The following is a 14,582-nucleotide window of genomic DNA, read 5'->3' on the forward strand; positions in this document are numbered from 1 at the left end:
ATCTGCCAGCACTTTCCAAGGTGCGGGGTATCTTCCGCCACGCTGCCGCTTTGCTATTACAGTACATCTGATCCCTGCAAGCGGAGCTTGGCAGCCCGCTCCCTCCAAATGGGTAAAAGGGAGGGCCCCTTATAAGGGCGGGCGCCATCAGCGTTGGGAGGGAGGCTTGGCAAAGGAACCCAGGCGAAATAGGCGTCTCCAAGCCGGCTCTGCCCGCGCGTCTTGTTGCAGCGTTTTGGACGGCTTGGCGAGCTCGCCTTCTCGGCCCCCACCGCTAGCAGCGGCAGAAAGCCGGCAGCCTGCGGGTCAGCAGCCACCCTCGTCGCCTTCCTGCAATCTCTAGAAGGCCTGAGGCTCTTCCTTTCCTAGGTAGGCACGATTATTCCGCGCGTCCTCCTCTTTCAACCCCCCAGGAGCTGAACTGGAAGCAGGTCTGTGCGCAAAAGCGCACGCACCGCGGAACCGGCCGACTTATTTCCCACGATTCTATTCTATTCTATTTACAGAACCGCTAAAACATAGAAAAAGCGATCATTTAAAAGCATTTAAACCTTGATCAATATAATACTGTCTGCACATATGTAACGAAATCGAGGCAAAGAAAGCTTTCCATCAGACGCATGGTATTAGCGGCAATCTAGGCGTGATGACGCCCTTCTTTCCGCTAAGAGGAAGGGGAAGGAGCACCCGACGACCAGATTTCCCTGCGCGGGGGAAGGGCGTGTGCGCTCAGATGCGCCTTACATTATCCTTTGGGTTGTTTTTTTAGGTAGGCAGGGGATTGGCTCCTCCAGGCGTGCCATCCTCCCTTGGCAACTCTAAGAATCAGTTGCTCTGACTTGTTGGGAAAAGCAATCCTTTCGTTTCTATCTGGTTGCAGAAAGCAGAACCCAGAGAGTTGGCAGTAACCAGCTTGGCATTCTGGAGAATGAGCACATGTTCTTGTGGCTTGGCAGGCGCTGGCTCCCATCAGTCTTATTTGACAAACACTCTCCAGTTAGCAAAGGAACAGAGTGACCCCCAGTCACTTACAGTTCATCAGGCAGTTAAGTACAGAATGTATGCATGTGGCTGGTCAACACTGCATTGGTGCACCCAGGGTAGTTTTCAACTAAGGTTTACTCAGACCCATTAGAATTAATCAACATTACTTAGTCATTCTCATTCATGTCAGTGAGTGTACCCTGAGTAACACATTATATAGCTGCATATCACCCCAATTTCAAATAATCCAGCAGCAGCAGCCCTGCAAGGTTGTGTAAACTGACAGTTTGGGCTATGGTGTGCGTTCAGATGCTCACCATCAAGGCATCTGAATGCTATAAGCAACATAGCAGGCCTGCTAGGGTCAACCTAGACTTTACTTGCATAGCTAGCAATGACACCAGGATTTTTTAAATTTAATACTAGGTGCAGGGAAGGGGGCAATTCTATTCAGGACTGCAGCACGCATTTAATCCTTTCCTCTCCAGGCATGATCCTGATTTTTAAAAATCCCCCTGCTTAGAGCAACAATTAACCTGGGTGGGGGAGCTGCCATTGAATTATGGGAATATGAAATATAATTTAGAGACCCCTCGGTCTTCATTACTTTATCGCATTTGGTGCTTAGAAAAGCTTGTTTTTGCCCACTGAAAGAGCATTAGTGTGCTGGGAGTGTGTAGTCCTTGCACAACTTTGAAAGGTCTTACTAATTTGGGTTTATTGCGGCTTGCTTTTGTATTTGTATGTCACTGTTTTTCCAATGAAGTGACTCAAAAATTTCCCGGATACAAAACTGGTGACATCCTTCCATGCCTCAGATGGAATAGTTTGGTGTATACCTTCCCTGTGATCAGGATTGGGGGGAACCTGTCCCCCCTCCAGATGATCTTGGACTCCAATTCCCTTTAGCCCCGGCCAGCCAGCATGACCAATGGTCAGGGATGGTGGAGATATAGTCTAGCAACATATGGAAGACCACAGGTTCACCAATCCTGGTTTAGTGCAGACAACCACTGATGAAGCTCAAGCATGAAAGGGCAATTTTCTTTCTTTCTTTCTTTCTTTCTTTCTTTCTTTCTTTCAAAAAGATGAATAGCAGAAAGTCATAATGCTGATAAAAAAAAATCTGGAACCTGTAGGATTTATTACACCTGAAAGTTCTATTTGTTGATTGATAGGTAACTCTACTTTTTGTTGTTGTTGCTGTTGTTTTATCTTAGGTTGGTCAAAATGCCAGAGGACCTGGTGGCAGAGAGTGAGGAAACACTACCTGCTGCAAATGCAAGCTCAAATGTTATTCCCATGCATCTAGTAACTCAGGTACTGCTGGTTCAGATCTTTTACAACTATGGATGACCTGAATAGAAGAACGTAAGAAGAAGAGCCTGCTGGATAGGGACAATGGCCCACCTGATCCATGATCCTGTTCTCACAGTGGCCAGCCAGATGTCTATGGGAACCTTGAAAGCAGGACCGGAGTACAGCAACACACTCCCCAGTGGAGTGGATGCAAAACGTAGATATTGTGGCTAGAAGCCATTGATAGACTTCTCTTCCATCGGTTTGTTTAATTCTCTTTTGAAGCCATCCAAGTTGGTGACAATCACTACACCCTGCAGTTGTGAATTCCATAGTTTAAGTAATGTACTGTGTGAATAAACACTTAATTTGGCTGTCCTGAATCTTCAAGCATTCTGCATCATTGGATGTCTGCAAGTTCTCAACCTGCTGTACCAGAGGCACAGCAAGATACCTGTCTTTTCAGTCCTGGGGTCTTCTTCTCAACCCAATTGTGTTCTCGCTAAGGGGCAGGCTCTAGGTTATGTTATTCATGCTTATTAAAAATCATACTTAAGCAAGCCACTTATATTTTTGAAGAAAAATCTGCCATGCCGGAACATGGCTGTTAGCTCAGTTGGTTACAGCGTGATGCTGATAACGCCAAGGTCGCTGGTTTGATCCCCATATGGGCCAGCTGCATATTCCTGCATTGCAGAGGGTTGTACTAGATCAGGCATCCCCAACCTGTGGCCTTCCAGATGTTTTGGCCTACAACTCCCATGATCCCTAGCTAACAGGGCCAGTGGTCAGGGATGATGTGGCTGGGGAAACCCAGCCAGATGGGTGGGATATAAATAAATAAATAAATTATTATTATTATTATTATTATTATTATTATTATCCAAAACATCTGGAGTTGGGGTGCCTGTACTAGATGACCCTTGGGTCCCTTCCAACTCACATCTGATCTAGATGGGTTCCTGCTGAAAATCCGACCGTTGACACTCAAGAACCTCTGACATTGAAAAAGGAGTTGGCCCAGATGACCTCCAATATCCCCTTCAGCTCTAAAATTCTGAGTCTTCTTCAGAGAAATGCACAGCCCACCCTAAATGCATTTACTCAGAAGTAAACCCCATCAATTTCAGCAGCACTTGTTTCCTTGTAAATATGCCAAGGACTCCAGCCTTGGCAGTTTGGTACTTTGGTGAAAGTCTACAAATTATGGTTGTTATCGTTGATAGCATTTCCTCGTTTTAATTCAGGAAGCCAGTATTTTGGACTCCAAAGCTGTTGATGGTCATACGCAAACTGAAGAGACTGCTCTGCTGAACAGCTGTGAGCATCAAACACAAGAGCCTGTGGTTGAGTCAAAGACATCAGGGAAACTGAGGCGAATATGTGCCTGTCCTCCACAAGGCATAATTGCCAGAATCGTGACAAATGGTATGTAAAAAGAAAGGGAAGAGGCAGGAATGTGTGAAGTTATTTTAGTAACATATCCACAAATGCTAAGAAATATATTCATGCCTCTCCAACTTTATTTCTTCTTCCAGTGGCAGCTATGGTGCTGGTCTGGGCTGTGGCCTGGTCCATTACAGGCCAAGAGTGCCTTCCTGGTGGGAACCTCTTCGGAATTTTGTTCCTCTTCTTTTCTGCTGTAATTGGTGGTAAATTTATGGGCATCATTAAACTTCCCGGCCTACCTCCATTCCCTCCACTTCTTGGTAAGTTGTCAATGAGCCTGCCATCAACTTGCTGTTACATAGGTTTGATCTGTGGACATGACAGGGCAGAGATTACAGGGAGGTTTATCTGCAGTCAGATTATATAACCTGTTGGTGTTAAGTTTAATTGTTAGATTAATCAACTGTAGCTTTAATTGATTAGAGAGGAACAGTTTTGTTTGGTGATGGCAAATTTTAATTGCTTGGGCATGGGTGGGCTTTTTTCTTGGGGGGGGGGTAGGCTAAATTATTCCTGGAGAACTTCTTTAATATGGAGTTAAAAAGAAAGGAAATGGTCTTCTGTAAAAATTAATAAGCAAAAATAATTGACAGAATCTCAAGAAGCCATTTGCACTGTTAAATTGAATTGATTAATCAGCTAAAGGACAAGTGATTACTCACTTAAAGATCAGCTTTAATCAGTTGACAACCTTGATGTGAATCCATTCTGTTAACAGTGCAGGTATCCTCTAGGCTACTTAAATCTTTCACAGAGATTTTTTTGGTGCTGAAGAAACTCTTGGAGTGAGGAGGTATTATTTTTAGTTAAATTGAAGCATGTTGTTTAATTTTTTAAAATCTCTGCAACATCTTGAGAAGGTAGGTAGATTCTATCAGGTCATGGTCCTATGAGTAAGTGACTTGGTAGTTCTACATATGATAACTTTCCCAATCTACAGAATATCAACTTTAAGTTCCATTGACAATGTGACTTTTACAGATCAGGTACACTGTCTTTTTGCTTAACCTGTCCCATAGGATTGTTGTGAAACTACAGTATTTTTCGTCCCATAGGACGCTCCGTCCCATAGGACACACCTAGTTTTTTGGGGGGGAAATAAAGGGAAAAATTTTTTCCTTTATTTCCCCCCCCAAACCAGGTCGGGGAACAGCGGTATGGCGGCGCTCCGCCTCCCCGCTGTCCCCCGAGCTTGTGGGGCTGGCCGATGTCTGCCCGGCGCGAGGGGCGCTCTGCTTCAGGGCGCCTCATGCGCCGGGCGGCAGGCTGCTGCAGGGCTCCCCACGCTGCGGATGTCTGCGTGGCGCGAGGGGCGCTCTGCTTCAGGGCACCCCGTGCGCCGGGCGGCAGGCTGCTATTCGCAGCCTGGGGAGCCCTGCAGCAGCCTGCCGCCCTTCATTTTTGGAGGGGAAAAAGTGCGTCCTATAGGGCGAAAAATACGGTAATACAGGGGAACCTGTTGTATGCCTAAACTGAGTTCCTAAGAGGAAGGGTGGAATACAAATATGAAAAATTATATGCTGGGAAGCATATTTGACTGAATGCCAGGAGTATGGAAATGGGATTTTCCATTAGATCTGCAAATTCAGGAATTTGCATTAATCTACCCCCCTGTGTTGTAACCACTGGCTCATATTCTTCCTCTCGAGCTTTTGGTACAGGCTGTATTTCTGTGAGGACAGAATGCTTAACCTGCGAAGGCATCTAATCTTATTCAGAATTTTTTCAGGCAGTGTGTTTTCCCGTTCTCTGTTCCTTTTAGGAATGCTGCTTGTTGGATTTCTCCTCAGAAATGTCCCACTGATCAGTGACATAGTCCGGATCAAAGTGAAATGGGCAGTTGCCCTGAAAAATATCGCCCTCTCCATTATCTTGGCTCGTGCTGGCCTTGGCCTTGACCCAAAGGTAGAGCATTAAATGGTACTGTTGAATATCTCTTACTGGTGTTTAGTTAGAATCTCCTTTCTTGTAACTTGAATCCATTGGTTCAGGTCTTAGCCTCGAGAGCAGGAGAAAACAAGCTTGCTGCATCTTCCATGTAACAGCCCTTTAGATATTTGAAGATGGCTATCATATCTCTTCTCAGTCTCCATTTTACCAGGCTAAACATATCCAATCCCCTAAACCGTTCCTCATGTAAGGCCTGGTTTAAGCTTAAGTTCTTGTAAATTTTGCATGAGGAAAACAGTTGTTCTGTGTGGGGAAGCCTGTTACCCCCATGCAGAACTGATTGTTCACTTTATGGCCTTTTTGAACCTATAACTAATTTCCATCTATTTCTAAGCCATGTTCAGATGGCAGAATTTAATAAGCTATGAGTTGTGTTTGGATGCAAGAATGAGACACTCTCACACGCATCCCTCACGTGTCCTCTTCTGGTGTGGTTGTGAGGCAGAAATTGGGAGATTCTGTTTTTTATTAACCACAGTTCAACCTATTGTTCAAATCTTGGATTATGGTTAGTCTTAACTATGGTTTGTCGCAACAAACCAGCTTCATGAACTGTGGCTTGAAGTTAGCTTGTTTCAGCCACAGTTTCTCCAGGTTTGGACGACACAGCAAGCAGTGGTTAATATAAAATGAAGGCTTCTCCACTTCTTGTGGCTGTGTCACATAAGCTCACTGTGGCTCCATGGTTTAGAATGGCTTCTGGACAAGGTCATTGTAAGCTCAGCTCACAGGGGGAAGTACTCTTCCCCATCACCAATTCCAACTCCACATGCTCGCTTGATAATATCTTGATCTCTTCTCTCCATCCCTGTTTGCTCTTGCAGTGAGAACCTCTGTTGATCCCAGAAAGAGATGAACTTCACACCCCTTACCTCCAAGCACCCTTCTTCTGTCCTATATTATGAAAGTTGAGCAGAGCAAAACTCAATGGGGTTTCTTCTGCACTGATGCTGCTGATGTGTTAATATGCTTGTCTTTCAGGCTCTGAAAAAACTGAAGGCTGTCTGCTTAAGATTAAGCGTGGGGCCCTGCATGGTGGAAGCATGTGCGGCAGCTGTCTTGTCTCACTTCCTCATGCACCTGCCTTGGCAGTGGGGATTTATGTTAGGGTGAGCCGCTTTTTACAGCTTTTTGGGGGGGGTGGGACCCCTGACCATTAGGTCCAGTCGTGACCGACTCTGGGGTTGCGGCGCTCATCTCGCTTTATTGGCCGAGGGAGCTGGCGTACAGCTTCCAGGTCATGTGGCCAGCATGACTAAGCCGCTTCTGGCGAACCAGAGCAGCACACGGAAACGCCGTTTACCTTCCTGCCGGAGTGGTACCTATTTATCTACTTGCACTTTGACGCGCTTTTGAACTGCTAGGTTGGCAGGAGCAGGGACTGAGCAATGGGAACTCACCCCGTCGCGGGGATTCAAACCGCCGACCTTCCAATCGGCAAGTCCTAGGCTCTGTGGTTTAACCCACAACGCCACCCGCATCCCATTTCCAGCTTAGAAATGATGTATTTCTTTTTCTTGAACTGAAACTACCTTACATGAAAAACATTGATTGAAAGTGCACCTGCCACTTATATTTTGGTTTTCTTTAATTTCTGCGTTGTAAAATAGTACAGTGGTACCTTGGGTTACAGACGCTTCAGGTTACAGACTCCGCTAACCCAGAAATAGTACCTCAGGTTAAGAACTTTGCTTCAGGATGAGAACAGAAATTGTGTGGCGGCGGCGGCAGCATGGCAGCAGCAGGAGGCCCCATTAGCTAAAGTGGTACCTCAGGTTAAGAACAGTTTCAGGTTAAGAATGGACCTCCAAAATGAATTAAGTTCTTAACCCGAGGTACCACTGTATCCGTGCTCTCTTCTAGCAGTTCTAGGAAGCATAGGAAGCTGCCTTAGACTGAGGCTTTGTACGCATTATTGGCTTGAAACGCAGCTAGGTCATTCTTCCTCTCTGTTTGGATGGAAGCCAGTTTGTGGGAAAACACATTGAAAATCAGTACAGTGGTACCTCGGGTTACATTACCTTCGGGCAAACGCGGCAAACCCAGAAGTGTATATTTTTTAGGGTAAGTATGAACCCCTGGGACGAATTAAGTTCGTATCCAGAAGGTCCACTTTTGTATTTCATAAGAGGAAGTGGAGGAAATGTGCCCACAAACAGGCATGAAGGGTTGATAGTGTGTTTTTGTTCAGATTTGTTTTAGGTGCTGTGTCCCCTGCTGTAGTTGTTCCCTCGATGCTGATTTTACAAGCGGGAGGCTATGGTGTTGACAAGGGCGTCCCCACCTTGCTCATGGCTGCTGGGAGCTTTGATGACATCCTGGCTATTACGGGCTTCAATACCTGCTTAGGGATGGCCTTCTCATCAGGTATCCATGCTACTTCATAGAATCGATGAGCGCTTGAATATGCCTTTCTTATTGATGCGATCATTTGCTACATACAGGTGATGAATTACATGGGTGCTTTGCATGGAATAAGAAAACCACAATGCACCCCACTTGCAATCTGAAGTGGCACTCGCCTTTGCTTGTGAAACCTGGTGCCTTAGGGTGGAAGCTGGTGGGAGGCTGATTCTGTTGCCATAAGGCCGGAGTCGGCAATCAATTTTGAGGCTGGCCTGGAGTAAAAAATGGATGCAACGAAGCCTTTCCTCTTTCTTCCACTCTCCTCCTTTCCTCTCCCTCCTCTCTCTCTCTTACTAACACCTCCTTTTCCACCTTGCCCTCCTTGCTACCTGCATGAAATGTGGCTGAGGGCAACAGATTGCCCACTCCTGCCATAAAGCGTTATATTAGAATGCCTGTGGCTTTCTTCCATAGTCCTACCTTTTGTATAAAGCTAATCACCACTTTGGATATTTCCTCTGGTAGTTCCTTAGCAACAGGGCTGTCTTAAGCATATGTGGTGCCGATGCAAAGATCCACCCGGTGCCCCCTCCCCCAGGTTGCCCAGTCCCAGACGCGCAGGAGGGCGGAGCTGGCAGGCTGCCTCAGCATCTCGCTGACTCGGTCGCCCCCAAACTCACAGCGCAGAGCCGCCTGCAGCAGAAGAGCCCGCCATGGTGCTCTGACTGACGGGTGGGCTCTTCCCCGGACTCGGGGTGTCCGGGTCTCGGGCCCTGGACACTCGGCCTGGCACCCCTGAAAGCCTGGCGCCCAGGTGCCCCACACCCCTAGCGCCTATGCGTAAGATGGCCCTGTTTAGCAAGGAGATTGTTCAAAAATCCATTTGAGCCACCTTCTTCCGCTTTGCCAAAACAGGCTCCATCCTTGAAAATATATTTCGTGGTGTGCTGGAAGTTGCTGTCGGTATAGTAGCTGGTGGCCTTTTGGGAGTTTTCGTTTGCTACTTCCCAAGCAAGGATCAGGTAAAGAGGAAAAACATTTTGGAGACTCTGTTTTGGAGCATGAGAAGCAGGGAATGGTTAAAAAGAACTCTCTATGCTTTAGCTGAAAATATTTAAAAGTGATTAATAATAATAATAATATAGATTTTTCACTCATGCAGATCTATTAATATTTTATTCTCTTCAAGCTTTCTTCTCATCTGTAGCATGACATTTTTCTCTGCTGTCTTCCATTTTTTATCTCCTGATCCTAGGCATCCCTTGTACGCAAGAGAGCATTCTTTGTGGTGGGTCTATCTGTGTTTGCTGTTTTTGGCAGCACGTATTTTGGCTTCCCTGGATCCGGTGGGCTCTGCACAATTGTCTTGGCATTTCTGGCTGGTATGGTGTGGTCTGATGAGAAGGTGAGCGTTCAGTTAACACACTGTCCAAAAATCATGCAGATTCCAAAATATGAGAGTTGTGAAATAGATCTAATGCCATTAAGATTTCCTTACAGTAGCTGGTTATTATTAACTTAGGCACTGAAAACAATTGTCCTGGCCAGCAAAGGAGATTAGTGCACAAAGATGGGCTTTCTCCTCTTGATGCAGATACAAATCCCATTGAACTGACTGGGTCTATCTTTCAATGGGAATGGGCATCTCTGTCCCACTATTTGTTGCAAATGTCTAGAGCAAGATCAGGGCCAGTGAATCCTAGAGACTGAAAGTCAGGAAAATAGACAATTAAAAGCAGGGGCTGCAGCAAAATGTTGCAATAGGAAATGCAGCAGCTCAGGGTGGTACTTTTGCAAACCTTGGCGTTGCCCTGAGGCTGCAGCTGGTGCAGTTTTCTGGCTACATAAAGCAGTGGCCTCTAAACTTTGGAAATAGAGGGAATGGTATGCTGGAACAAGCTGTTGAACAAATAGGCTTAAATACCGTCACACAAAAAATGTCAATTCAGCTAGGATTTATTCTAAAAGGTGTGTCTTGCATAATCTAAGTTGTCTTATCAAGTCAGCTCTGCGTTTAAAAACAAGCCTTGGCAACCAGGAATTCCACACAGGTGAGAGTACAAGCAAAGGAGGAACAGAACTTGCTGCCTGCAAAAGGTTTTCCAGCCTGTTTTTTGCCCATAAGACAAGCGCCTCTTATGAGTAAAAACCAGGAAATTATTTATTTATCTTTTTAATAAAATGTATGTACCACTCGATTGCAAAAAACCCCCAAAACCCTCAAAGTGGTTTACAAAAAAGTTAAAACAATAAAACGAAGAGAAACTTAGAACCATACTTTAAACCAGGGGTTGGCAACCTAAGGCCCAAGGGGCCACAATCGGCCCATGGGGGTTGTTTAACCTGCCCATGGACCCCCACCGCCTGCCTGGTCGGCTCCCATGCGCCGCGCTAAACCAGTGCGGAGCAGAGTGAGGATCACCTTCTGCGACGCTGGCTGGCTTCCCATTGGCTACAGGAAGCTCCTGCAGCCAATGGGAAGCTGTGCACGCCATAGCGTTTGCCCATGCGTGCGCACGCACTCCAGCCCACCGCATCGTCTGTGGGACTGTGAACCGGCCCAAGCCACAAAAACTTTGCCAACCCCTACTTTAAACCATACTAAAAAGAGTTTACGATTGCCTCAACTTTCTAAGCATCTGGGTTAAAGGTAAAGGTAAAGTTACCCCTGCCCATACGGGCCAGTCTTGACAGACTCTAGGGTTGTGCGCTCATCTCACTCTAGAGGCCGGGAGCCAGCACTGTCCGCAGACACTTCCGGGTCACGTGGCCAGCGTGACAAGCTGCATCTGGCGAGCCAGCGCAGCACACAGAACGCCGTTTACCTTCCTGCTGGTAAGCGGTCCCTATTTATCTACTTGCACCCGGGGGTGCTTTTGAACTGCTAGGTTGGCAGGCGCTGGGACCGAACGACGGGAGCGCACCTCGCCGCGGGGATTCGAACCGCCGACCTTTCGATCGGCAAGTCCTAGGCACTGAGGCTTTTACCCACAGCGCCACCCGGGTCCCTAAGCATCTGGGTTAGGCTTGCCTAAACAGGAATGTTTTAGCAGGTGCAAGTAAACATTTTTGCAGGCCACTTTAGGGGGCTGGGTAGCCTCGTTATCAGAATAGTTCCTCCAGGACATATTTGAAAGTCAATTAATACTGTTTTATAAATAAAAATAGAATCAAACTTGCACGGTTTGAACAGCTTTTAAAATTCACGCTTGATATGATTATTGAAGGGGTAATTTTACATGTGTCTCCAGCCCCCAGGCCAATACTGGTGTGGGAAGCAATGCTGTCTGTCTTTCAATGCTGCCTGTCTTTGCTCTCCCCCTGCAGAGGAAAGTTGAAAAGATCGTTGCGGTTGCCTGGCAAATCTTTGAACCCTTCCTGTTTGGTTTAATTGGAGCTGAAATATCTATTTCATCTCTCGGACTTGAAACAGTTGGTAGGTCTCCTAAAGAAAGCACTGACATTCTGTGAACTTACTAGCTCACCTTTTGAGGGGTATTATTATTATTATTATTATTATTATTTCTATACTGCCCTATACCGGGAGGTCTCAGGGCAGTTCAGAGTCCTTCTTCCAAAGCTAGGAAAACTTGGAAGCTTTTCATAAGAAAATGTGAAAAATCTTACATTATTATGTTCTTGTAACCTTTATATCTACCCTGCGTGGTAGGTTCGTTTATTTATCTGAAATCCAACCATTTGGTACAATGATGCCCAAGATGGTTTAGAATTGATTTCAATGCAGGCGTACACACACACACACAAACATAATCTCAAATGCACACAACCCAGCCTAGTTGATGGATTGGGATTCCAGGGTGTTTGTTGCAGTTTTGTTCTTTCTGGCAGGAAAAGGGGCGGTGAAGCGAGCTCCCTTCACCTGTTCCTTTTCTATCATATGGGTGGAGACCATGGAGTAATGATCTTCTTTCCTGAGTCCAGTTTGTCGGTGGCAGTTATTGCTATATTATAGTTGGGAAACTGAGGTTGGGAGAGACCAACTCCCTAACAGGTCATCCAAGGAGTTTATAGCAGGTGCAAGATTCAAACTGGGGACTTCCCAATTCATAGCTTAGAGACTAAGCCACTATTTGACACCAGCACTTGCCAGCCTTGAAGTTGAACTCACTTGTTCCTGACTTCCCAGCTACTAGCAACTAATAATGTCCTAATCAATTTAGTTAATTGCTCCAATGTTTCAATAATTATTTTAAGTAAAATATAAATTTGGGCCCAGAGTTCTCAGGATATTCAGTCTTGTTTTGCTCTGCATTGCAAAACTGCTTAATCTTATTTCCGTGTTTGTCTTGTCTGATCTGGAAGCGATCTACAGCCTTCAATCAATGCACATAGATTTCCATTTTCTGTTTTCTTACAAAGTTGAAATCTGGCAGAGGTGATGAAAATGCATCCATTTAACTCTTGGTGTTTTAGGTTATTAATTAGCTATTATGAACAAACGCATCTACCTTGAGTTCTTATTTTGAAGGTAGACAGGATGCCAACAGATTAGTAAAAATAGTGTTGCTGTTGACGGCTGTGTTTGCAAAAACAATTGCAAAGGTTTTCTAGCTGTTGCTGCTTCATCTGAATAATATCTGCCTGTCTCTGTTGACCCATGCCTTTGCTTGTTCTTACTAATAAGATGAAGGCCAGGCTAATGAGTCATATTTCTCTGTTGCAGGGCTTTGTGTGGCTACACTGGGAGTTGCACTGATAGTCCGAATTGTGACAACATTCCTGTTGATGTTTTGTGCTGGCTTTGACCTCAAGGAGAAAATATTTATTTCACTGGCATGGATCCCCAAAGCAACCATCCAGGTGCAGTATACAGTAACAGACCTGTACCTTCTACAAACAAGGGGGTTAGTGTATTACTTAAAGGTATTTTTGCTGTGGAACACTATGGTATACTACTACAAATAGGTATTTTCAGCCCATCTAATAAACTGTCAAGAGCGAGTCCTGGGCAGCAACTAATTGGTAATGGGTCATATTTTGAAGGAGTCAGCAATACAAACCCACAACACACCATGGCTACCAAAGGGAATCAGAGCTTTAGCATAGCCTTTCTGCTATGGGCTTGCTCCCATTTGGTTGTGTCTTGGCACCTGCTCAGGAGTCAGCAGCATGAAGAACATAAGATGAGCATTCTGCCCCAGTTCTTGGTGCTTTTTTCTTTGTCCCTCGATTAAAAGAAAGCAACCGAGTTGCATAATAAAGGTGGGCACATCGCTAGAGGTGGATTGGGCCCCTGCGCCACCAAATGTAGTCAAGATTAATCCATCTGAACTTTAGAAGCATAGATGGATCATTTGAATTGTCCTCCTAAGGCTCTTGAAAGCCAGCGATGATCCCGAACGATTGCTTTGATAATGAACTTCTCAGGAGGCAAGTTGGTGCATTCTGCATCAATCATAGCAATTGATCATGAGAGGGACCTTTGAAGACCGGTCTGTTACGTAATCAAGCTTTGAAAATACTGCAAGAAAGGACCTGTTGGATCCCCACATGAGACTCTTTTTCACACTTTTGTCCCTATAACTCCAAGATCGGGAGACACTGAACCGGAAGGTGGGTTTTTAAAAAACAGTTTCCTTGAATGCTTTAGCTGAGATTCCTGTATAGCTGAGGGTTCAACTAGATGGCTCTTGCGATCCCTTCCAACTCTACAATTCTATGAGTCTTCACAATGATGGTTTTGTTGTTCTGTCTCCTGCCAGGCTGCAATTGGTTCTGTTGCCTTAGATACAGCCCGAAGTCAAGGTGAAAAGGACACAGAGATGAAATACGGCATGGATGTCTTGACGGTGGCTTTCCTGGGAATCCTGATCACAGCTCCAATTGGAGCACTGATCATTGGCCTGGCAGGGCCCCGACTTCTACACAAGGCTACTGAAACGAACAGTGATGGTCATGGACATGAAGGAAGAGAAGAAATGGAAACATCTGGAGCAGTGTAAGGGTCAGGGAATGGCCCCAGAATCATATAAATCAGTACTCTGCACTGTCTAGATATCACAGTCTCCCGTAGTGGCTTGCAGAAGTCTGAAAGTCCATGGAATACATTGCAATCAGAGGTCTAATGGATAATATAGGATTGAATTTAATCAACCTCCTCAGCCTTGACTTGGAAGTTCTTGAGAGCTATCACAAGCAGTGTACATCCTTTGGACATGCCACTTTACTGCTGAAATATGATCAGTCTGATTTGGGAATATGAGTGCCAACAAAAGGAAACTTTTGAGGTGGTTCCTGAGAATTAGTAAAGTTCTGGAGCAGGAAGGTATACAGGATTGATAATGTAAACAAATAACCAAAAGTGAGATCTTGGATTTTTCAAACAGCTGAGAAAGGCACTCCATTGCTCATTGATTTTCAGTAGACAGTATGTTCCCAGTCTTTGGAATAAACTTTCACCACCTGATATTTAGTTTCCTTTTTTATATCCTAAAATATTAAAGTGTTTTAAATTGACGTTTCGCCCAAATAACAGAATATTGCAGTGCAATTGGACACACATGTACTCTGATGTAAGCTCCGCAGAGCTTTAA

General features: G+C 45.3%; 1 protein-coding gene across 1 annotated transcript; it reads left to right on the forward strand.

Moving 5' to 3' along the window:
* The first annotated feature begins 100 nt into the window (after positions 1 to 100).
* SLC9B2 (solute carrier family 9 member B2) lies at positions 101 to 14,455 on the forward strand. The gene is made up of 12 exons (XM_081020322.1): positions 101 to 369; positions 2,205 to 2,304; positions 3,531 to 3,711; positions 3,822 to 3,992; positions 5,495 to 5,637; positions 6,664 to 6,791; positions 7,874 to 8,049; positions 8,944 to 9,050; positions 9,284 to 9,433; positions 11,356 to 11,464; positions 12,713 to 12,849; positions 13,752 to 14,455. The coding sequence occupies exons 2-12, from the start codon at positions 2,215 to 2,217 to the stop codon at positions 13,989 to 13,991; spliced, it is 1,632 nt and encodes a 543-aa protein (XP_080876448.1). The 5' UTR covers positions 101 to 369; positions 2,205 to 2,214; the 3' UTR covers positions 13,992 to 14,455.
* The last annotated feature ends 127 nt before the right edge of the window (positions 14,456 to 14,582 follow it).

The sequence above is a fragment of the Podarcis pityusensis genome (genome assembly GCF_964106645.2).
Source record: "Podarcis pityusensis genome assembly, chromosome: 9".
Taxonomy (NCBI): domain Eukaryota; kingdom Metazoa; phylum Chordata; class Lepidosauria; order Squamata; family Lacertidae; genus Podarcis; species Podarcis pityusensis.